The sequence below is a fragment of the Mastigoproctus giganteus genome, chromosome 8 (assembly GCF_048544385.1).
Source record: "Mastigoproctus giganteus isolate SK-2022 chromosome 8, ASM4854438v1, whole genome shotgun sequence".
NCBI lineage: Eukaryota > Metazoa > Arthropoda > Arachnida > Uropygi > Thelyphonidae > Mastigoproctus > Mastigoproctus giganteus.
The window spans coordinates 189409668-189434451 of record NC_143582.1 but is presented as its reverse complement, the minus strand read 5'-3'; the positions used below and the strand labels follow the sequence as shown (position 1 = coordinate 189434451).

General features: G+C 36.0%; 1 protein-coding gene across 1 annotated transcript in view; it reads right to left on the bottom strand.

Moving 5' to 3' along the window:
* LOC150082095 (uncharacterized) overlaps positions 1–24493 on the bottom strand; it is a 47887-nt gene extending 23394 nt beyond the window's left edge. The window contains exons 1-2 of the mRNA XM_090379101.1: positions 23981–24493; positions 4528–4683 (exon numbers count right to left, since the gene is read on the bottom strand). Of these exons, the coding sequence (XP_090235227.1) occupies positions 4528–4683; positions 23981–24361 (537 nt within the window). The 5' untranslated portion in view covers positions 24362–24493. The remainder of the gene's footprint in view (positions 1–4527; positions 4684–23980) is intronic.
* Between the last annotated feature and the right edge of the window lie 291 nt (positions 24494–24784).

Sequence of the window (24784 nt, the reverse complement as noted above, 5' to 3'; positions counted from 1 at the left end):
TCTGGTTGCCTCTCGAACATGCTGCTGCAGAAAACAATCATCCAATAAATCCACAAAAGTCTTATTAGTGTGTGTGAGTGACCAACCCACAAGTTCCAGTCAATATCTGGGAAGTTAAAATCCCCCATTATAAAACATTCTGATTTACTAGCCCACTATTTCTCTGTACAATTGTTCATTGTACTCATTCGAGTACAATTGTTCATTGTACTCATTCGAGTCATTAGGCCTATAACACACTCCTACTCTTATTTTTGCTTTCGCAGTGCTTATGTCACACCAAACTGACTCAACAGTGCACTGTTCATCTATATCAACTGATAGATATAGATGATATATCATCTATCAGATGATACCCAGTATGGCAACTATAACCCAAGAGTTTGGGTTAGACCAGTGGATTTTCCTGTCATACAAATCTTTCAATATTCGACTGCAATGCCACCAAGAAAAGGGTTAAATAATCTTTAGGCTCTTTAATCTGGCATTGTTTTAGATTGATTAGCAATGTACAGGTAGTTCATTCCTAGCACACGCTCGTAAAGCGAGAATTTATTTCCCATAGATATAATTTTAAAAATAGGGATTATGTTATCAACAATGAAATTAGTTAGCTAATTAGTTTGTTTAAACAATGATTGGTTTATTCAAAGAAATGAAAATGTAGCCTGTAAAATCAAGCAAATTATAATAATAGAGAAATTATTTGACTTACAGATGTTAAAGAATGTTTATTCTTCATCATCATCATTGACTAAATGCACACTCGTTGATCACTCATTATTGGCTCAGCACTCAGTTTGTTGCACAAGTAGTCTTTTTCAGAAATGCTTCAAGAGGCATTTATTTCCAAGATAATCTTATCTTTTCTTTAAAAATTTCAATAGCATGCATAAGCATTTTTTAACGGAATGCACAAATTGCAACTAACACGATTTGCGTGGAGTAACAAGTTTACGAAGCTTTAAAAAAAAAAAAAAAAAAAAAAAGAATGAAGAGAAGATTCTGAAAATTTGTTTTTTATACGATTGAAGATTTCAGTAAAGGGCAAACACATTTCACCATAATAACGTAAAAACCCACACGATTTCAGCTATCAGTATTTTCACAAATGAAATAACATAGTTTACTACCTGTTTATAATTGCTTGCAGTAACAGAAAAGCCCAATAAACCAGAAAATGCAAATTGTTTTGTTTTATGGTCATGACTTTCAGAAATGTGCTTTAGAAAAATCACCAAGCTGTTCAAAATTGGTTCTTATAACATATGATAACGATGAAAGTGTAGTCTGTTTAATGATTTGAATTGGTAACTAATACAATTTACACTATAAAAACGATCTTTTTAGCGAGTTATGTAGCAAAAATTTGAACTTCCGAGGTTGTGGAATGAATTACCAAAAAAACAATGTGTTATTGGGTTCACATTACTATATTTTCGATGGTAACGGATTAATATTGTAAAGCGGGATACACTGTATTGTATAGCTACTTGCGTGGTTTGAAATGCGATATTTATGAATGTTTAACATTCATTTTTTGCAATTAATGTTAATATACTTGGATTTCAGGAAAGCTTTTGATACTGTTACACATGGAAGACTGCTGTACAAATTAGAGAGGTATGGTATTAAGGGTAAGTTGCTACAATGAATAAAGGGATGGCTGAGTGGGAGACGACAGAGAGGGAGGCTTTCTTTTTCAAAGAAAGCCTGTTTATACAACATTTAAACACTTGATCTGTCAAATAAAACTCTCCTTAATTACATGTTAGCCAGAACTTTTGGAAACTACTCTGCTGCCGTTGCTAACAGTATACTAGCAGCTTCACCTATGGCTGAGAGGCAATTCAGTGATCCCAAAGGTGCTGGTGCAACTAAAAAAAAACAAATGTACAACTATGTTTGAAGAGAAATGTATCCATTTCTCTAACCATGGCTCTTATGCTATGCAGATTTGGGCAACACACAAACTTTAAATCAGATGAACCACCCACTGCTTGCAACTAAAAACTCCCCTCTCTTTCATCTTCAAGTGTCTAAAGTTTAGACTCTAAACTTTTAACCTTTTCCTTCAAATGGCAGAAGGTTAGGCTGTACACATTATTGATTTTGGTCCTCAATCCACACATCAGCAAATTCTCCCCTCTCAGATAATGCAACAGAATGTTCCCTGGTAATGATAGCTGTTTTCAGACAATTTTTCCCTTGTTCAATTCAGTGGCAACCTTTAACTATGAATGCAGAAAATTATTTGTTTTTTTTTAGGAGCATTAGCAACTAAGGCCATATTGCTCCGGGAATATGCGGTGGTCATTCCCTGACCTTTCCACATCCTCCGTATTTGGTGGTCACGGGCTCTAACCCCGGTCTAATCAAGAAGCGTGTGCTACACACTGCCACTCCTGCCCACCTGGCTACGGAGGCACCGAATGCAGAAAAAACCAAGAGCATATATAAGAGAAGTTGTGAATTGGCTGCACTTGTGCCTCTGTATCATGTTTCTCTTCAATAATAATTGTACACTGTTTTTAGTAGCACATGCCCTGACCAACACTGACACAATGTTGGTCAGGTTATAAACTTACTTGTTTATAAGTAGTTCTGTCATACAGAGTATCTTTCAGTATTATTTTTTTAAGTTTTCGATTTTATGCAAAGTCAAACAGTCATTATATTAATTGTCTCTAAATTCATTATGCACACACAATTTTGATTTTTGATAATCTCATTTTAATGTTCAGGTAAAGTCAAAATAAGTGAAAAAAAAAATTAATATTTAAATGCACTTATTTACACTTTTCACAAAACTTGAATTATTTGGGAAAAACTCACTCCTGGTAGCTTACTGTCAGAAATTAACTCGGACAGACTTTAGTTAAATCTAAGTAACTCATTTTAATTATTTTATTTCATCACATTTCACTTAAATTATTGGAATTCTGGTTCTTTATTTTCTTTTGAGTTTTATGAACTCACTAGCCACACCTTCTACACACCAAGGTGCTGGTCTCTCATGACTTTCAACTACAAGACAAATTCTTACTGCTGATGGAAGACTGAAATCACTAATGATTTTGTACTTCTCATAAAACAGAAATCTGGATTATATAAAAATAAGTCTACTGAATAATTCTTTCCAAATCACAAAAATAGCAATGGCATAGGGATGTAAAGCAAGAAGTGCCATTAACTACTCTTAAGTTTTACTGCTAAAGTCAACACATACAAAGAAACTGAAGCACAACAAATACAGAAAGGCATGCATACCATTTTCATGAGAATATTTCTTTTGATTCTTCAATGTGAACTTATCACATACATGGCAGTAACTACTGGGATTGTTGAGATGTTTACAAAACAAAAGCAACTGATCAGTTTACAATTCTTTCTTCATCTTCCTCACTGTTCCAACCTAAGGTTGGGTCAGGTGAGTCAGTCTTCCATCAATTTTTATCTTCCCAGATCTTGTCTTCTATTATTCTCTCCCACTCAATTCTCTTTGTTTCCATATCTTCTCTAATCTGATCTCTCCATCTCTAGATCTTACTCCCATCCTTGTCTTGACCATTTTCATCTCAAATTCTTTGTGGTAATCTGTCCAAGTTCATTCTCTTCGTGTGTCCAAACCATCGCAAACATGATGTAATTATCCTCTCCCTCAGATTTTATTCCCAAATTCATTCTTATGTCAGTATTTCTTATTTTATCTCTTCTAGTTTTAGCTAGCAGTCCTTAGCACCTTCATTTCCACTGCTTGGATTCTGTTAGAATCCTTTTTATTCATCCTCCATGTCTCAGCAGCATAGGTCAAAATAGGGACCAAATATGCCACATTTATCAGTTTATTCCCTATTATCAGTTTACAATAGCATGATAAAAAAAAAAAAAAAAAACATATATAAAACAAAACAACAAGTACACATGCTGTTTAATATGAATTAAATGATATCTTAGCATTATATTTATTTAAATTGAGGTTTTTAATTCATATTTAAATTAAGGATTTATATAAAAATAACTTTATACATTGTCTATAGAAAAATAAATTTTTAATAAAAAAAAAAAATCTGAAATAGAATTTAAAACTTAGTATCACCAGTTTACCGTGCCTCAGTTTACATCTACCTATTCCAAAGCTAGTCAAAGTGTGGTGCAATGTACTTACTACTCTGATATGATGCCACAGGTTTGCTAACAGTACCTGCTATTCCGCCCAACCTCCCCACACAAGTCTAGGTATGAAATGAGAAGTGTCTTCAAGTCTTCTAAGTGTTCATAACTTAATATGGCTTACTATGCTCATTTCAGACTTAATTAAAAGTTGCTTTATAATTATAAATGTCATGGAATATAATTATTATTCAAAATTAATGAATTATGGAATTCATTCTGAATCATTTAGGAAATACTATACCACACTCATAACATTAACTATTAAATTCTAAATGTTTGCTGTTCCTATATGAATGGAGCACCAGATATTTAGATTTTTTGTTGTAGTCAACATAACAGAAAAGTGTTTACCTTGACTCTTGTTTTTTCTTGAACACATTTATAAAGAACATCCAGTGGTCCTTCTTTAAATGCTTTTTCCATTCGCTCAAGTACATCATTGAGGTCAGCACCAGGAGATCTTTCTCGCCTCCTTTCAATACTCCTTTCATTGCTACTGTCTCGGTCCTGAAATTATAAACAAACAGTTATAATCTGTATATTACAACGAAACTCAAAAAAATATATATATAAATAAAATAATAATAATAAACTTAACAAAACAGCGCAATTCACTAATACTGATACATATATATATATCAGTGCCCAATTCTTTGCTGGAGAAGTGAAACCACTTGTTTTACAATATTTTCAGAAAAATTAGAAGCATTCATTTCAATCAAAATTTTAAACTATTAATTATTCTAATACTAGTAGCATACCTATCATGTGATGTGCAAGACAACACAATTAGTTAATTTCTTTTTCTCTCATAACCCACTAGGAGACATGTCAGGTTTTGAAACCTGATGTCATAATTAACTGTTTAGAGTGGCCATTTATGATTTCCCCTCACCTGGTTAACTGATCATGTTTTCCCTAAATATGAAATATCCAATACATAACGTAATAGGCTTTTTTTTTTTTTTTTTTTATATAAAAACTTTTTTGTAACCTAAGTGAATGTGAATTGATTTTTCATTCCCAAATTTTAGGTGATTAAAATTTAGTTCTACTCTGGTCAATTATTCTAAAACTGAGTAGCTTCAGTAACAAATGGTTTTTGTAGAATAATTTCCATCAAATACTTAATAGCTTAGGGTGTAGCCGCATATGAATATTTTGAATTTTTTTTAAACTTGTCACTCATTCTGTAATTACTAAATTAAAAAAAAATACCCAATTCATAACTAAGTTATTTAATGCAGAACTACAATTAGCCAGTCTCAAGCTGAAGAAGCCCCGCAAACAAGTTTTTTAGAGCATAACAGCTTGTAAACAAAAATTGTTTAGACATGACAACAAAGATAACATGAGCACACACAAATTGGAGTATCATTAGGACTCGGTGACATGCATAACTAATGTGCTAAAAAATCCTAAGAAAAGAACCAGAGAAAGTTATTTAAAAATAATAAAATTCTCTGGCTGATTTTTTATGCCCAATTGTAGGAACTTCTACTGCAGTTTCCACTACAATTTCTGATTGAAGTTTGGTAATCTGGTCAATAATTCACTTTTACCAATTTGCTCTGTAAGTCAGAATGTCAGGCTTATACCAAACTGAACTGACAAATTCTAAGATTTATTGGATTTTGGGCTTAACAGTAATATATACACTGGTAAAGTTTAACTTTACAGTACATTTCAATGTACAGTGTAGGCACCTGTAAGAATAATGCTTGTGAAACTGATTACCTCCCCCAATCTCCACAGATGTCATAATCAGGTATTTGGCTTATGCTGTATATCATCTGTTCAATATAACACACATACACACACACACTTTTTTTAAAGTATTTCCCTTTTTTTTTTTTAAAGAAATAAAAGTAAACACACCTAGTGAACATATAATATTAAACATATGGTACTTACAGATTACCATTCCATATGAATACCATTCAGAAAAGTAATCTGTAGAAAAAAAAAAAGAAAAAAAAAAAGGTAACTACTATAAAAGTTAGAGACAAGATTACAGTGAATGATTCATTATTATGTAATTTGACCCCCCCCATACACAAAGGCACTTATAAATATTCTAAATAAGGAGGCTACAATTATGTACAGACATAATATACTTGCACAAGGTAACCTTGTGCAAGTATATTATAATGGTATTAGTTTTATACCATAAAACTAATACACCACAAGCGCATTCAAAGATAGTTAAATTTACATATTCTAAGTCTCAGTTAGTTTTTTGATGTATCAACATCTTAGATCATATTGTGTCAGTATATTATGTCTGTACTTAACTGGAGCATCCCCTCCTCATATTTAGAATATTCTTAGACCTTTGTACTAAACTTCATGCCAATAGGGCATGACATGTAATGTAAACACTGGGAAAGCAAAAATTAGAGTAGCAGTGTTATAGGCCTAATGACTCTGATGAGTACAATGAACAACTGTACAGAGAAATACAGTGGGCCAGTAAATCAGAATGTCTAATAATGGGGGATTTTAACTTCCCAGATATTGACTAGAACTTGTGGATTGGTCACTCGCACACTAGCAACACCTTTGTGGATTTGTTGGATGATTGTTTTCTACAGCAACATGTTAGAGAGGCAACCAGAGAGCAATACTCTTGTTCTGGTTATTAGAAGTGATTATTTGTGTATTACGAATTTGAAGATAAAGGAACCACTGGGTGGCAGTGATCACAGTGTACTGATGTGGGATTTACTTAAAGATATTACTACCACCATGGGTAAAGGGAAGGATCTTTGCTTCCATAAAAGGTCACTACAGTGGTCTCAGACAGTTTGTAAACTGTATACAGTGGGACCAACTGATGATGTTACCAGCAACAAATTCTAAATGGGAAGCATTCAAGGAAGTAATTGTGGAAGCTACTAGGCTTTTCATACCGATTAAGAAATACCGTTCAAGGTTTAGGCCTAAATGTATGGCAAATGAACTAATGAGACTCGTGGTAGAGAAGAAAAATGGATGGGATGGATATAAATTATCAGGCAACATAGAAGCCTATGATAGATATAAGCTAGTCTGTAATCAAGTCACAAAGCAAGTTAGGAAAGCAAAGGCAGATTAAAAGAAATCTTTGGAAAAGGTTGCTAAAAAAAAACAGCAAGGACTTCTTTAGTTATATAAACTCTAGAAGGAAGGGGATGAATCAGATTAGTCCACTTGATATCGATGGTTCAACTGTTGATGATCCTGCTCAGATAACTGATAATTTGAATGAGTATTTTGCATCTACATTCACACGAGGAGTTATTAAGGGAAGAAAATGCCAGTTTATCAAACTGTAACAGGGTGCTTAATGATTTTATAATATCTGAGAGCAAAAGTGGAGGAGAAATTGTTAAAGTTAAACACAAGAAAAGCACCTGGGATGGATGGGATCTATCCAGTTATATTAAAAGAGGCGGTAAAGGAAGTAAGCAAACCATTAATCATAATTACGAGTCCATCCTTGGACTCGAGGCAAGTTCCCATGGACTGAAGATGTGTAAGTGTATCCCCATTTCACAAAGGGGGATCTAAGGGTGACGAGTAATTACAGACCAGTTAGTTTAACTTCTGTTCCGGGAAAAATAATGGAGTCACTGGTTAAAGATGCATTGCAGGATCATCTGTACAAGACTGCAGTAATAATTCAGACACAGCATGAGTCTGTTAAGGGAAAGTCTTGTCTGACAAATTTGATTGGATACATGATGTGGTTACAAAGGAATTGGATACAAAAAATAATTGATATCATATACGTGGATTTCAGGAAAGCTTTTTACACTGTTGCACATGGAAGACTACTGTACGAATTGGAGCAGTATGGTATTAAGGGCAAGTTGCTACAATGGATAAAATTGATTGAGTGGGAGAAGACAGAGTGGTAATCAATGGACACTGCTCTTTGTGGGCTAATGTTATTAGTGGAGTCCCCCAAAGTTCAGCTGTATGTCAGGAGAATATTAATGAAGGTATGTCAGGTTTAATGTCGAAGTTTGCAGATGATACAAAGATGGGCAGGGTTGTTAATAACAGTGATGGCAGTGTGCTACTGCAACAGGATCTAGAAAATTTGGGCAGATGGGTTAAGAAGTTGCAACTGAAGTTTAACCTTGACAAATGCAAAGTACTGCATATGGGTAGAAGTAATCCCAGAGAAATATACCAATTGTGTGGTGCTACACTTAGGGTGGTAGAAAATGAAAAAGACCTGGGGGTAATTGTGCAGTCAGATACGAAATTTTCTGAACAGTGCAGGCAGGCTGCCAGAGCAGGTCATGGGGTATTGTCAATGATATACAGGAATTTTGCTAGTAAGGAAAAGGAGATGATTATCCCTTTGTATAAGGCAATGGTCAGGCCATGTCTTGAGTACTGCATACATGTTTGGAGGGCTCATTTTAGGAAGGATGTAGAGTTGCTTGAGCAAGTGCAGAGAAGGGCAACAAGGTTGGTGAGGGGAACAAAAGGGTGGTCTTTCTAAGAAAGGCTTAAGTTCTGCAAATTGCAGCATCTGGAGACTAAGCACCTGCGAGGTGATCTGATTGAGGTGTACAAGGCCTTGAATGGGTTGAACAGGCTCAATTCTGATGGGATTCTTCCTCTTGTTCAGATTAAGAACCTGAGGGGGCATAAATTCAAATTGAGGAAAGGCAATTATAGAATAGATGTGCAGAAATCTGCCTTTAGCCAGCAGGTAGTTGATTGCTGGAACAAACTTCCATCTGTCATTGTGGAAGTTGATAGCTTAAATAAATTCAAGGAGGAACTAGACAAATGTTTAGAGGGAATGGATGTGTGAAATTGGGGGTTTTTTTTGGCTGATGCTACACAAGCTTGCTTTCTTGCATCACATGCCTCTACTACTACTACATTAGAATATTCTATTCCCCCCATTCATCACTCCCAAGAAGTATTGTTATACAAATCGTGGGCAATGGCTGTTATATTTTTGTGATACCTCTGAACATATAAGCAAAACTGCACATTCTTTGACCCTACTGTATTGAATTCCCTCCCCAGGAAGAACTTTCTGCAGTTGAGTAAATAGGTATGAGGAAGCAATTACAAGAAAAGAGAGAACTTTATATATATGGTTGCATCCTAGAGAAATGGCATAAATCATTTAGTACAAAAGTTATGACTGAAGTAGCATTGACCAGTTAAAACATGAACAAAGAAATGGTCTCCCTTTTTAGCTAAATATAGAAAGGGTTCATCTCCTCCTGCTAATACCACTGCTATGCACTGTCTTTGAAAGTTTCTGGAGGAGATGCATGCTGTATTGAATGACTCGGAAACAATTTTAGCTCTCAGACATTCTTCAATCACGCTATCCACATAGTTAAAACTCACTGTATCTTCAAAAAAAGTTTAATTTTTTCACTTTAATTGTTTGAAACTGCAACCCACTTTATGTGAGTTGCAGTTTCAAACAATTAAAGTTAAAAAATAGCCGAATCTTTTGGTTTATTGATGTAATGACTGTGCTTGGCTATGAACAGCAAAAATACAAACTGACAGATTACTTTCCTATTCCTGTCAAACTCTGGCGAAGATACGTTGACGACACATTTGCAGTTATTCCTTGGGGATCAGAGACACTGCTTCTCCAATATCTTAATTCCTTGTTTATACACATCTCATTTACCACTGAAATGGGGGTAGATAATGTTTTTCCATTTTTAGACATTCTGGTCCACTGTGCTGGTTAAGTCATTCTTTAGACTTAGATATAGTAACCAGCAGATTAAACTAGTCTGCAATCAAGTCACAAAGGAGGTTAGGCAAGCTAAAACAGATTATGAGAACGTAACGTAAAGTCTCTGGCAAAGAATGCAATGAAAAGCAGCAAAGACTTCTTTACTATGTAAACACTAGAAGGAAGAAGAGAATCATATTGGTCCACTGGATATGGTTTAACCGTTGATGATCCTGTTCAGGTTGCTGACCAACTGATAGGTATTTTGCATCTACATTCACATGAGAAACTTTTTGGGATGGAGATGCTGGAAGTGTGTCAAGATCATTCAGCTCCTGACAAGGAGCTGAATGATTTTGTGATAGCCAAGAAGTGGAGAAGAAATTGTTGAAGCTAAACTTGAAGTCACCTGGGGTGGATGGGATCTATCCAATTATATTAAGGGAGGCAACAAAAGAGGTAAACAAACCTTTAGCCATGATTATGAGAGCATCCATGGATTCAGGGGAAGTCCCCATAAATAGGAGATATATGAATGTATCTCCCAATTCATAAAGGATCAAATAGTGACATGAGTAATTACAGTTACTCATGTCGCCATTTAGTTTTGCTTGACTTCAGTTTCAGGGAAAATAATGGAGTCATTGGTTAAAGGAGTAATGCAGCACCATCTAGATAGGTATGCAGTTATAGGTTAAGGGTGATCGTTTCTGACCAATGTGACACGATACTATGACACAGTAACAAAGAACCTGGCGCAAAAAAATAATTTTGACATTGTGTACTTAGATTTCAGAAAAGCTTTTGAGTGTTGCACATAAGAGATTGCTATACAAATTGAAGCAGTGTAGTATTAAGGGAAAGTTACTGCTATGGACAAAGGGCTGGTTGAGTGTGAGAAGACAGTGGTTATCAATGAGCACTGCTCTTCATGGACTAATGTTATGTGTGAAGTCACCCAGGGTTTGGTGCTGGGCCCACTGTCATCATTTTCTGTGTTTATTATTGCATATAAGACAAATTCTAAGTTTGCAGATACAGTAGACTTTGAGAACAGCACCTTCAGGGATTCAAGGTGCCGTTATTTCTATTTTTACGTTATCTGTAAAGTTTTATTTTTAATATATATAATGCAGAAATAATGAGGCTAAATAAGAAATAACAAGATTGAGAATGCAATTTTATTAACTGCACATAAAAACATAAACATGTTGATGATCCAATGTTATATTCTGCCATTAATACACTCCTGCTTACGCTCCATTCTATTTTCTTTATTATATCAAGTTTAGTCTGTGCATGTAGCACAGTAGTATCATCACCGTCCTCCCCATACTGGGTGGAAAAGGCCCAGGTTCAAATCCCGTCGATAACGCAAGGAACTTTTATTGGCTTTTTTCACTCCGTGGCTGAGTTAGTTGGTCTCATGCATAGATAGCAAGGTTTTCCCCCCAGAAACTTTTCATCCAGCAAACTAGGCAAATCAACCAGAGAACACACGCAATTTGCAGACACAATACACATTGGTATATGAATTAACTTTCCGGGTGACCTTAACGTAAAACAGAAAGAAGAATCTTTATTGCAATGCTTAGAATGATAATTTACATAATAGTAGTTGCAACAGCCTGTCATGGCACAGTGACCAACAGTTAGCAACGTACTACAGATTGACTCAATAAGCCAAAAATACATAAATAAATAGAATAATAAATACAGTAGAACTCCGTTAATCTGGACTTGACGTAATCACACTCGGTCCAGATTAGTAAAAGTCCGGATTAACCGGAAGCTATCTTTAACATACCAGTTTTTATTTAAAGTTACTAAATGACAACATTTTAACTAAATTGGTTTTATATTAAATTAATAAAACATTTTAAAGTAAAAATTATAAAAAGTAAAAGAACATGGTAAGTAAACAAAATACTGCACAAAGCAATAGTTTTAATGTAGAACATTATATTACATAAAAAAAAAAATTACAACACAAAACAAATAACTATTTTCGAGAAGTTTACTTGAAATAATCCTCAATGTTTTTTTTTTTTGCTTTAATTTTGAAACTCACTTTCAAAATGAACGTGTGTACGTGTGGACAATGCTAGCTGCAGCTGTCAACTGAATAGGCCAGCACTTGAGATTACCCTACGATTGTCTTCGAGCAAAACCACACGGTCCAGTCGGATTTCTGGAGGTCACAACCATAAAACAACAAAAACAATTATCAGTCCCCTGTTTATTAGGCATTTCTGTTAGTGCAATCTATTATAAATGGATAGTATACACAATCTTATTGAATTTGCAATAATACTGACAGCTGGAATTCTGTGTTTTTACATTATTAAGGTGAAATGTGTTTCCCCTTCCATGAAATCATCAATCATATTAAAAACAAATAAATTTTCAGAATTTTCTCTCTGGTCATATTTTTTAAGTTTCGTAACTTTAGTTACTCCATTCTCACTTGCGTGTATCGTGTTAGTTGCAATTTGTGCGTGTGGTGTTCTTTGTTATCGATTGCTTATCTTTTTTATTGTTTTAAATTCTCTCCCAAATGTCAGTGAACAGAAATATATTTTTTTGATAGTTTTCCCCCTGCCTGAAAATCCAGCCTGGATTAACAGGGTTGTACTGTAAGTGAAATAAAGTACAGGAAAATGGAGAAATGACTTGAGTATGCTACATATACAGAACATTAAATGAGTGTACAACCATTTGTTTCAAAATACATACAATAAGAATATACATTGCTCAAGACTTATTATAATAGTAGTAGCCTTGGCCTCCCCACTGAGTATTCTTTTCCTATATTGTCGATCTTGACAGAACTCACTGAAGTCAACATCTAAGTCCTGGACTCGAGACAGCGTCTGCTGAGGAAGCAACCGGTCCGACAGATGAAGGCATCTTTGCAGAGGGCATAGCTGGGGAATTGCTCATAAGACATGCCACTGGGATCCTCCATGCACAGTTGTTCCAGGAGGGGGTGGAGATGAAACCTGTCATGAGTTTGACTGTTATGATGAGCCTCGGGGGATGTTAAGTGCGTTGTAGGGCTCCGTAGCCGAGTGGTCAGGAGCGGGAGTGCAGTGGCACACACTCTTTGAGTAGACCGGGGTTCAAGCTCCTGACTGCTAAATACGGTCGATCCGCCAACCTGCACTTGACCAGCGTGGCAGATTATGGTCCATTTCCCTCAGCATGAATTGTTGAGGAGGCTTCCATCCTGCAGTGGGTTGTAATGGCTGCAATTTATTTTTTTTTTTATTTGTTATTGTTGTTATTTGGTTTTTAGGAGCATTAGCAACTAAGCCCATATTGCTCCGGGGATATGCGGTGGTTATTCCCTGACCTTTCTGCATCCTCCGTATTTGGTGGGCACGGGCTTGAACCCCGGTCTAATCAAGAAGCGTGTGCTACACACTGCTGCTCCTGCCCCCCTGGCTACGGAGGCGCCGTTAAGTGCGTTGGCCATAGTGGTGGGCCAGAGCTGGGGAGGCAGGCTAAGTTTCTGGCATGCCCATTTGAGAAGCCAATACTCGGATAAGAAAACTGGTTTGGTGGTAGAGAAAGATGAAGATGCTCATATCTCTGCAGCATAGTTTGGATTATATCAAGTTTATCACTAAGCTTTAATGTTATTCTTTTCTTCTCTGTATGAAGTTTATTAACTTTAGGAGCCACAATAAGGGGTTTTAAATTTAAAATAAATATAAAATTATAAATGTAAAATTATCTGCAGAATTCACTTTCAAAATGGCGAACACTTAATAAATACAGTAATTACGTGACTTTGTTTTCTTTTTTTGCCACTGCAAGAAATCTGCATGGTGTGTAAACATCCGATCTCAATGTGCCGTTAGCTCAAATGTTCCGTTATGTGGGGTGCTGTTATTTCGACAGTCTACTGTAATATGAAAGTTAGCAGGATGGTTAATCACAGTAAGCTACTGCAACAAGGTCTACGCAAATTGGCTGAGAAGTGGAAATTCATATGGGGGGGAGCAGTAATGCGAGATTAACATACCAACTGTATTATATCACACTCAGAGAAGTGGAGAATGAAAAAGACCTTGTGGGGGGATAATTGTGTAGTCAGTTATGAAATTCTCTGAGCATTGCTCAGAGAATTGTTATAATCTGCCATTAATAGACTCCTGCTTACGTCCCATTCTATTTTCTTTATTATATCAAGTTTAGTCTGTGCATGTAGCACAGTGGTACCCTCACCATCCTCCCCACGCCACGTGGAAAAGGCACAGGTTCGAATCCCGTAAATAACGGAAGGAACTTTTCTGGGCTTTTTTCAACTCCATGGCTGAGTTAGTCAGTCTCAGGCATAGATAGCAAAGTTTTTCCCCCAGAAACTGTTTTCGTCCAGCAAAATAGGCAAATCAACCAAAGAACACCCACAATTTACAGACACAATACACACGGGTATATGAATTAACTTTCCGGGTTACCCTAATGTAATAGTTTGGATTATATCAAGTTTGTCACTAAGCTTTAATGTTGTTCTTTTCTTCTCTGTATGAGGTTTATTAACTTTAGGAGCAGAGTGAGGGGTTTTTAATTTAAAATAAATGTAAAACAGCAGTATAATCTGTGATATCTGCAGAATTCACTTTCAAAATGCGAACGTAAACAAATACAGTAACCACGTCACTTTCTGTTTTCTTTTTTCGGCACTGCAAGACATCTGCACGGTATGTAAACATCCGATCTCAATGTGTCGTTAGCTCGAATATTCCATTGTTTCGAGTCTACTAAACCAAGGATGGGGTGAGGTATACCACTGTTATATATCATCATTGACAACCTGAATCACTGTAGGGTGCAATTGAGTATATACCAATATACTCCTATACAGACCACTCTAATATGACTTAATATGGCTTATATGTTAACTGCATGATTGTTTTCATGGTCCAGTTGGCCCCCTCATAGTTTTCTCCAGCAACAGGACTGCCATTGGCTGGATGTTTTATAGCTTTCAAACCAGCCTAACTCTGGATGTGGCCACACATAAACACCTTAGGATGATCAGCAACTATCATAACATTGTTTAAAGTCACTCAGATTAGACAGAGACTTTAAGCAATGGCTCTTTCTCTTGCTGAAAAACGCACCCACACATTTACTTCCCGAGTATCTAACTACCTGCTTTATATAGACGGTTATGATATATGACACTAGGTCTAACAGAGCTGTTAATATCTTGGATGCTGGAGGTAAACCTAATAAACTGTACGTTCAGTATAGATGCATACAGGGTCTCCATAAGTCCACTTGAACTGTTGAAATTTTTTTACCTAGTATGAACCACTGTATCAATAGTAAAAGGCGGCAGTGACGTTGCCACTTTTCTGCAACAGTAGGGAGAAGCAGTACTACATTGGAAAAAAGCAAAAAAAAAAAAAAAAAAAAAAACACTGTTTTACTCAACTCATACATAAATATAATTTTAAACTTTTTGTCATGTTTGGCCACGCTAAAACATTTCACACAAGCTGAACAGAACACAATGGTTTTGCCCACCATTTGTCTTTCCTATAGTACTGCTTCTCTTTACTCTGAAAACACATTCCTCCTTAACAACATTGCCAGCACCTTTACTACTGATACACCAAGAAGGTAACACAGTAACCTCGGTCATTCTACGTATAAAAATTATATTATAAATTTTTTTTATATATACATATAAAAAAAAAATTATACACACAAAAAATTATACACATATGTATACAAATATTACTACTGCTTGGAAAAAAGTAACACATCTGTTAACTTTGTAGGAAAAGGATGCCCAATCAGAACAAAGGAACCTCAAATGAGTGAAAAAAGGTAGCAAATGTTCAATTCAACAGCATTAATTAAAAAAAAAAAAATTTCATTATATACAAGCTAAATTGATATTAGAAATAACATTTCAGAAGTTCTCAATTCTTATATTATGATCTTGTATACTGTAACATATTTCAGGCTGCCTTATTACAATTTATTAGCAGGGTAACTACTGACAATTCAAGATTTACTGGGTCTAGTTTAGAATGAACTGTTTGAAGATAATAAAGCACTTAAAACAGACACTGGTACTATTATGTTTATTTCCAAATTAAAAATATGTACATAATGGGGTTCAAATATTCTGTGATATTTTCTTACCACTTCTTCAGTGACTGCAAAGACAGTAAGGATTATTATGGAATGCCTAAATTTTTTTTGGTGAATTAAAAATTTTAGTAAATAAAACTAAGGTATAATTCGAACGTTTACTATTTTTATATAGTAAATAAAAATAATAAGTAAATACTTGCCAGCTGTCTTTTCAATATCGCCATCACAAAAGATCACTTCAGTCACAAGAACTTTGTTGATTTGTTTATGGGTGAAACATATATAATCTGGTTTACTTAATTTCATTACCAGTTGGTTTGGTGGAAAAGTCTAAGGGATTATCTTTGTCTTGGTTCTTAGACTCTTTATTATTACTATTATTTACAAAATAAAAATTAACCTTAAAACAAAATTCTTCAAATTATATCCAAGTTCGATCTACTAAAACTTTCAATTCTACTAAAAAAAAAAAAAATTAAGAATTCCATAATAACCCTTACTTACTGTCTTTGCAATCGCTAAAGAAGTGACAAGAAAATATCACGGAAGGTTTGGCCCCATTATTTGCACATTTTCAATTTGGAAACAAATATAACAAAACTAATGAAGGTTTTGAGTACTTATTATTATCTTCATACAACACAATTTGCATAAACATCATGCTACTCGAGGAATCATCAACCATTTTCAATTCACTGCAGGATGAAAGTCGCTCCATCAACTTTCCAGTTCCTTCTGTTTTGTGCAATGGCCATCCATTTACTGCCCATGAACTTGAATTTCATGCGTCCATCTCCATTGTTGTCTTCCTGGTTTTCTTTTAACTCTTCTTGGGTCCCATTCTGTTATTTTCTTAGTCCCTCTGTCATCATGTCTTCGAGCTGTGTCCTGCCAAAGTCCATTTCAGTTCTTTAGTTTTGATAAGAATGGCCTTTACTTGTGTTTGCTACCTAATCCATGTGTTTCTCTTCTTAACCAACAGTCTGATTCCTAATATAATTCGTTCCATTCTTTGCTGTGTAGTTTTCAGCTTCCCTTCCATTCTTTTGGTGAGTGCCAAAGTTTCACTTCCACAAGCCATGGTGCGGAGTATACATTGGTTCATTATTTTAATTGGGATATTGCTCCTCCGTATGTGACTATATTTCCTGAATGCTATCCAGCTGTAATTTATTCTTCTCTTGACTTCAAACCATTTATCATTATTACAGCTAATGACTTGTCCAAGTTAAGTATATGAATCCACCTTTTCAATTCCTGCTCCTTCGATAATTATATCCTTTCCTGTGGCATACTTATTACTTTTGTTTTAACCATATTCATCTTTAATCCAAAATCCTTACTAACTCTGCATAACTGATTAAGATTTCCCTCTAATTCTTTGGGATCATGGCTTATGGTCACAATATCATCTGCAAATCATAAATGGTTTAGGTACTCTCCATTCACATTGACTCCTTTCTGCGACCAGTCCAATCTTCTGAAAGCTTCTTAAAGGCTAGCAGTAAACAACATCGAACATATTGTATCTCCTTGCCAAACTACTTTCTCAATTTTAAATTTGCTGCTGTCTTTGTCTAGTCTTATAAAGGAGGTGGCGTTCTCATATATTTTCTTCAAAATCATAAGTGTATGGGATGTCTATGCCTTGTCTTTCCAGTGCCCAAAACACTGCCTTAGGCTGTATGGAGTCAAATGCCTTTTCATAATCCACAAATGCCAGGCATAGTGGTTTTTTTTATCCATTTGCTTTCTCCATTAGCTGTGATATTACGTGAAGGTGATCAACAGTTGAGAACCCTGTCCTAAAGCCAGTTTACTCTTTCAGTTGATTATTCTTTCTAATCTACTAGTAATGACCCTTGTGAACAACTAGCTAATTGGTCAATAATTTCCAATTTATCTCCTTTCTTATGCAGCAAAATTATGATTGCATCATTCCACTCCTTAGCCGTCATGCCTTTCCTAATGTATTTTGTGAAGAGTTGCCAGTTTCTGTGTCATGTCTCTTCCTCCTAATTTTAAGAACTCTACAGTAACTTCGTCTTCACCTGGGCCTTTTTGATTCTTCATTTTCTTCAAGGCATGTTCTACCTCATCAGGAAGGATATCATGTCGTATGTGTTGCTAATTTATGATCCATATTACCACTGCTGGCATCATTCCCTTGCTCCTTATATAATACTTTATAGTAGTCTTCTGCTATTTGAATTATGCATTCTCTGTTATTTATAAGTACACCCTCACTATTCTTCAGATTCAGTACTGTTTGTCTTTCTGTATTACTGCCCATGACTGCTGATTTAAGTCCTTTGTTTTCCCTTAATGCTTGTTCTACTTTTCTTGTGTTAAATTTTCTTATGTCCTCTGAGTCTCTGTCTAATGGCTTTGCATAACTCAGTACAGGTAGCCCTCAGTTTATGATGGGTTCTATTCCTGAAGAAAACTTAATTATATAAAGTAAGTCAATGGGTTACATTCCAAGTCTCTCTCAAAATTGACCCAAGTAATATTAATATTCTATGTAATATAGGTGTGAATACATAATAGATCACTCTTTAAAAGGGAAAAAAAACTACTTTTGTAGTGTAAAAGGGCATCATTTTATCTGCATCTCATATTGTGCTCCTCCTTCACAAGTTGCCATGTATTGCCCTACCTCGAATAAGTAACGCTTCACTAAAAGAGAACACTTGTTATTTATTCTCAGTGGGCACCACCAAGGCGGCCAACAAGCCTTGAAACGGTACCGTCTGGGTGGTGGTGCCCACTGAGAATAAGTAACCATATAGTCTTCTCTTTTAGTGAAGTGTTACTTATTCGAGGTAGGGCAATACATGGCAACTCGTTGTGAAGGAGGAGCACAATATGAGATACAGATAAAATGATGCCCTTTTACATTACAAACGTAGTCTTTTTGCCCTTTAAAGAGTGATCTATGGTGTATTCACACCTATATTATACAGATTATTTATACTCTTAAGCCTATGATGCCTTGAGTTTAACGTTTACATTATCATGTACACATTTTAGCATCTCTCATATTGTGTGATTACTTCACAACTGGATCGTCATGTCTGCAATACCAGGGTACCTGCCCACCCACCGATGAAAGGCCAACAAGCATTGAAACTGTCACCAGGGGGAGCCTGATATTCACGGAGTTTCCGAGAATAGGTAACAACAGTCTTCTCTACTGGGGAAGCGTTGCCTATTCAAGGAATTTGAGTTTGAGTGGTGAGTTGCTGTCTCTTTCATTCTTCTACACAGTTTTTCTTCTTCCACCCCTATTATAACTTTCCCTCTACTTTTTGCTTTTCTAAGTCTACTAGGGACAACTGGATAGTAGAGTTATTATCCCACACATATATACAAACAAGCCTTGAAACGGTGCTATCTGGGTGGTGGTGCCCACTGAGAATAAGTAATAGTCTTCTCTTTTAGTGAAGCGTTACTTATTCGAGATAGTGCAATACATGGCAACTCGTGAAGGAGGAGCACAATATGAGATACAGATAAAATGATGCCTTTTACATTACAAACAGTTTTTTGCCCTTTAAAGAGTGATCTATGAGGTATTCACACTTATATTATATAGATTATTTATACTCTTAAACCTGTGATGCCTTGTTGCATTGAGTTTAACATTTATAATAATATTATATTTGGAGCTCTGAAATGAATGCTATGAATGTAAACAGTATTTTTATAAATATAAATCAATTAAATGCAATACAGTATTGAATAAAATAACCAAACTAAATTTAATTAAATAAAAAAATTAAATTTTGTACATTTACTTTGATATGTTCCAAGCCCAGACCGAAACACCACTGTAAAGGCTCCTGCATTGATCTTTTTTGACAGTAGTGTAATGCAGATTTTACTTCTCTGATGAAGTCCTTGGTTGAGGACCTTCCCCTTTTTTTGAAGAAAGAATGCAGTGTTGACTGTCGAGATGTCCTTTGTTTCTTTCTTTGAGAATATCAGAATAAAGGCCAATGGATGCAATTATGCTCATTTTCACTTTCACACTTTGCCCCCAGTCATCTCACAGAGCTTACCAGTGAGGGTCTCGATGGCTGAAAGGATGTGCTGTACATTGCTTGTAATCATAGATTTTAGGAGGGTCTTCATCTTTTTCCTCCTCCTTCTGTTGGCTTAGTTCTTTAGCCAATTCTTCATCGGACACCTCCTATCCATGGCTATCCAATGACTCTGTTACGTCTTGAGCTGTAACCTCGTCCAATCCTGCCTCTTGCACCAGCCTGCTAATGTCTTCAACAATGTTCTCCACTGGCTCTAATCCTGTGAAGTCGTGCATAAATTGTGGGAGAAGTTTGTGCCATACTCCATTCAAACAGTTCACTGACACTTCATCCCAAGCAGTGTTGATGTTATTAATGCCCTTCAAAATGTCAAATTGAGTGACAATAATCCTTAATAGTTTTGTATAACCTGTTCAAAACTCACCATTTCCATGAAGCCTAGTCAGTTGATTGCAAAACTGAAGTGGTGCTTGGTGGCATGTACACAATACTGACATTGTGACTTCAGGAAGGTTTGCAGGATGACCAGGGGCATTGTCCAAGAGAAGAAAAGCCTTGGCTGGTAACTCATTCTCTTGACAAAAACAGAGCACAGTAGGGCAAAAATAGTTTGTGTACCCAAAAAGATTTTTTGTGTCACCCAAGCCCTCCTGTTCCATTTCCAGTAGACCAGCAACATGGCTTTGTTTAGGCCCTTAAGAGCATGTGGTGTCTGTGAATAGCACACCAACATTGGTTTTAATTTTAGAAAGTGCCAGAGGCATTTAGTCCAGCAGAAGCACTAGCCTGTCTTTTGCAGCCTTGAAACCTGGTGCAGACTGCTCTTCGTGGGCAATGAAGGTTTGTGATGGCAATTTCTTTCAATAAAGTCTGGTCTCGTCAACATTAAAAATGAGATCAGGAGGAATTACCCTCTCTACAATGGCTTGAAACTCTGCAGCTGCTTGAGCATCTGCATTTGCTGCCTCGCCACTTAATTTCACACAGTGGCACTTAATTTAAATCACATGAACCATCCCTTGCTACCTAAAAATGTCCCCTCACCACCCTCTTTTTTTCTTAAAAATCTTCAAAATTGACTTTGCCTTATCAGTAATAACAGCTTGAGTCAATGGAATGTTTTTTTGATTTAAGTCATCCACCCACAATGACAATAATTTCTCCATTTTTTATAAAAGTTTACTTCTGCTGCTATAACTCACTTTGTCGCACTTACTGTCGTAGCATGTTGCATTGACTGTTTTATTTTATTTGTATTTTTCATTATGGTACTCTCAGTCGATTGAGGCAATTTCACACTTCTACACAAATTAGGTGTCTGATCATCTTGCATTCTACGAATTACCTCCATCTTTTTTTTCCAAATGTGATAGATCTACATGACTTTTTACATTTTCACTTCTCTTACTAAACATGGCGGCACTTATTTTATTAATTTAATCAACAATTTTAAGCAAAACTCACAAATCTTTTCTGCCAAAAGGTCTTATAAACAAGCTTCCATCTTATGGATTGCCAACTGTTTTTTGTAATTGGTTATCCAGTTTTCTCTCTGACCACTCACTGGGGTTGATGGTAGATGGCTCTCTGTCTTCTAACTTCTCCACTAATGATGGTGTCCCCAGAGGTTCAGTTCCTTCCCCCACTCTTTTCCTCTTGTATACTGATGATCTTCTTCCATTGACCGGAAATCCTATATCTATAGTTTTGCTGATGATAACACATGCATTCCATTTTGAGAAACCTTGCCCTGCTCAAACAGCTTCAACTTCTCGAATATCCGCTACCAATTCTTTAAATGCTGATCTCCAACCAATTCTCCAGTGGGTCAAAGACAACTTAGTTGAATTCAATCCTTCTAAAACTCAGTCCAGTCTTGTATCTCGCAAAAAGGATTCTTCTGCTCCTATGCTTATCTTTGGTGACACTCTGATTTCTAGGCAAGATGATATATCTCTTTTGGGGATTACAGTGACTTTAATCTCTCTTGGCACAAGCACATTACAAATATCGCTTCCTCTGAATCTAAAAAACTTGGTTTTCTCTTTTGCTCTCTGTGTTACTTTTCTTCCAAACAGCTGTTCACTCTGTACAAATCGCAAATCCGCCCTACCATGGAATATTGTTCCGACATCTGAGGTGGTGCCCCCAAAACTTCTCTCAGGCTTTTAGATTCCGTTCAGAAGAGGGCAGTTAGATTAATTAATGACTCATCTCTAACAGAGTCTCTCCACTCTGTCTCACAGACACTGTTTCTGCTACATGCCTTTTCTACAGATACTTCCATGGGCACTGTTCTTCTGAATTGGCTTCTATAATTCCCGCTCTCTCTTTAAAAACAGTCCAAACACGTGCTGCCACCAGACAACATCCATTTACTGTCCAACTTCAAACTCACAGAACCAACTTTTCATCTTCCTTGTTTATTCATTCAACTGCCATTTTCTGGAACAACCTTCCTTTATATGTCTTTCCTGAAAATTTCAGTCTGCAGAAGTTCAAGTCTAATGTCAACAAATATCTTTTGCCTTCTCAACCTCCAACCCAAGCATGGTACTAAGTACTATAGGTTGTAATACCTCTCGTGTTTGGGGTTTTCATAAAAAAAAAAAAAAACAGGCCAAGATCAGTTTCTGTGCATGGCAGCCTGATCATCCCCATAGATTCTTAACACCCTCTGCTTCCACTCTGGTCCTTTCTCTGCTGTAAGAGGGAGAGTGAAAGCCGCTGGGGACTGATGAGGGGCATTTCTTTTGTCGTGTTGTCATATTTAATAAAGTGCTGTAGGGTTTGACCTTTTCCTCTTGACAATGATCAGGCATCTGGAAGAAAACCACTCTCCATGTTCGTTGTCACAAAAATAACGTAATAGAGCGCTTACCAACAAATGAGTGGATTTTAGAGATGGCCAACTGGACTTCTCTTAAATCTTCTAAAATAGAAAAATATTGGATCCATTAGTGTTTTTGAATGAGTGTCTGATAACACACAGAATGCCTGTTCCCTTCAAAGCCTCCTACTCAAGGAATATCTTAGAATAAATTGTTCATTAATCAAATAATCATTATTGTATATTGTGGATTCACAGAGATGTAGCACAGTCTGAAATCACCTAAAAGCCATCCCCCACAAAATTTTTACAGGAGCTTTTTTCTCCAAACATTGCTCTATGGAGTATTCAGATGACATTAAAATAAACTCAGTGGCAATCTCCAATAAGAGTTCAGCTTAGGCAGCAAATGCTTTTGTTTATTTGGATGCATTAATACTGTGACAAACTCACTGGTTTAGAAAGGCTGTGTGCTTTTGTTTGTAAAGGGTCTTTGAGAGAGACATTATACCTCTGTTCACAAACCAGAAAATATGCTGACTTAATTTGCAGTTTGTACGTAATGTTCCTGTCACCACACCACAATAGATGCATGCAAATTTCAGGTCACATTGCTTGTTTTTATGTCAATTTAAGTTCATGATATGACTACAATTTGTTATAATTGTTCTACATAGTGTAGTTCTCTATTTCGAACATCTTATTTAGTGCTTCTTATATTTACATAATATTCTGCACAGGCAATGTTTAAATTAAATAAAATTTAAAATAGCCGCACTGATGTCAAGTACGCTATTTTTTAAAAAATCTTACTGAAACAGTAAGGGCTGAAACAGATAAACAATATATTCCACGTGTTTCAACGACCTTGAGCAGAAAAATTACTTTTATTTCACTATGAAGAAAACGCACTTTTTTTCATTATTTAGTTTTAAATTTTGTTACTTCTAAAGGGCGGGAAATGCTGCATATTTCCTTTGTTTAATTATTTTTTCATTTGCCTGATCTCCAGAATGACAAACTCGCTCATTACACACATGCAAATAATTCAACTGATAATTAATTTTTACTAAAAAGCTCAATTATTACCTTCCTGCGAGATGAAGTTCGGTTCCTGGAACTATCGCGTTTATCCTTGTCTCTACCTCTGTCTCTATCCCTGCGGTCACCACGGTCCCTACGATCATGTCGACCTGGTGGAGACCTACGACCATAACGACTAGGACCAGGGCTAGGAGAACGATAACGCCTTCTTGGGCTAGGAGAACGATACCTTGAATAACTTGGACTTGGAGATCTGTAACGACGATGTGGGCTAGGAGAGCGATATCGATATCCAGGACTTGGAGAACGCCGGCGTGGGCTAGGAGAACGATATCGCGACCGACTATCATAATCGTAACCTCGAGGTCTTCCTCCTGAACGTCCTCCTCTACCAAACGATGGGTAATCCGAAAGATTATTATACATTTTTCTTGCAGAGTGCGATAAGGAACTACTTTTCAATTTAATACTATGCGTAAACAGAATTAGAAATTTTTTTCACTATATGGCGACCAACATAGAATCAAAACACGCATACAGATACTAGCAACCGCCTTTTGTTAGGCTAAAGCGGAGTCACATATACCAATATGAGGTTTCGTATTTGTATCATTTGTAATTTAACTATTACTGTAGGTGATTAACTAATTTTTAATATGTATATTTAAATAAACATTTAATAAATTTGTAATATTTAGAATATTAAATATTTAATTAATAGATAACGAATACAAAGAGTGAAAATAATCATTCGTTTTGCCGCTAGAGGGCGATAAAAGAGAAATGTGGGTCAACGACCTTCGAAAGAGTAACTTCAAAAAGCAAGGGCGGATAGCCCAAAACAGATAA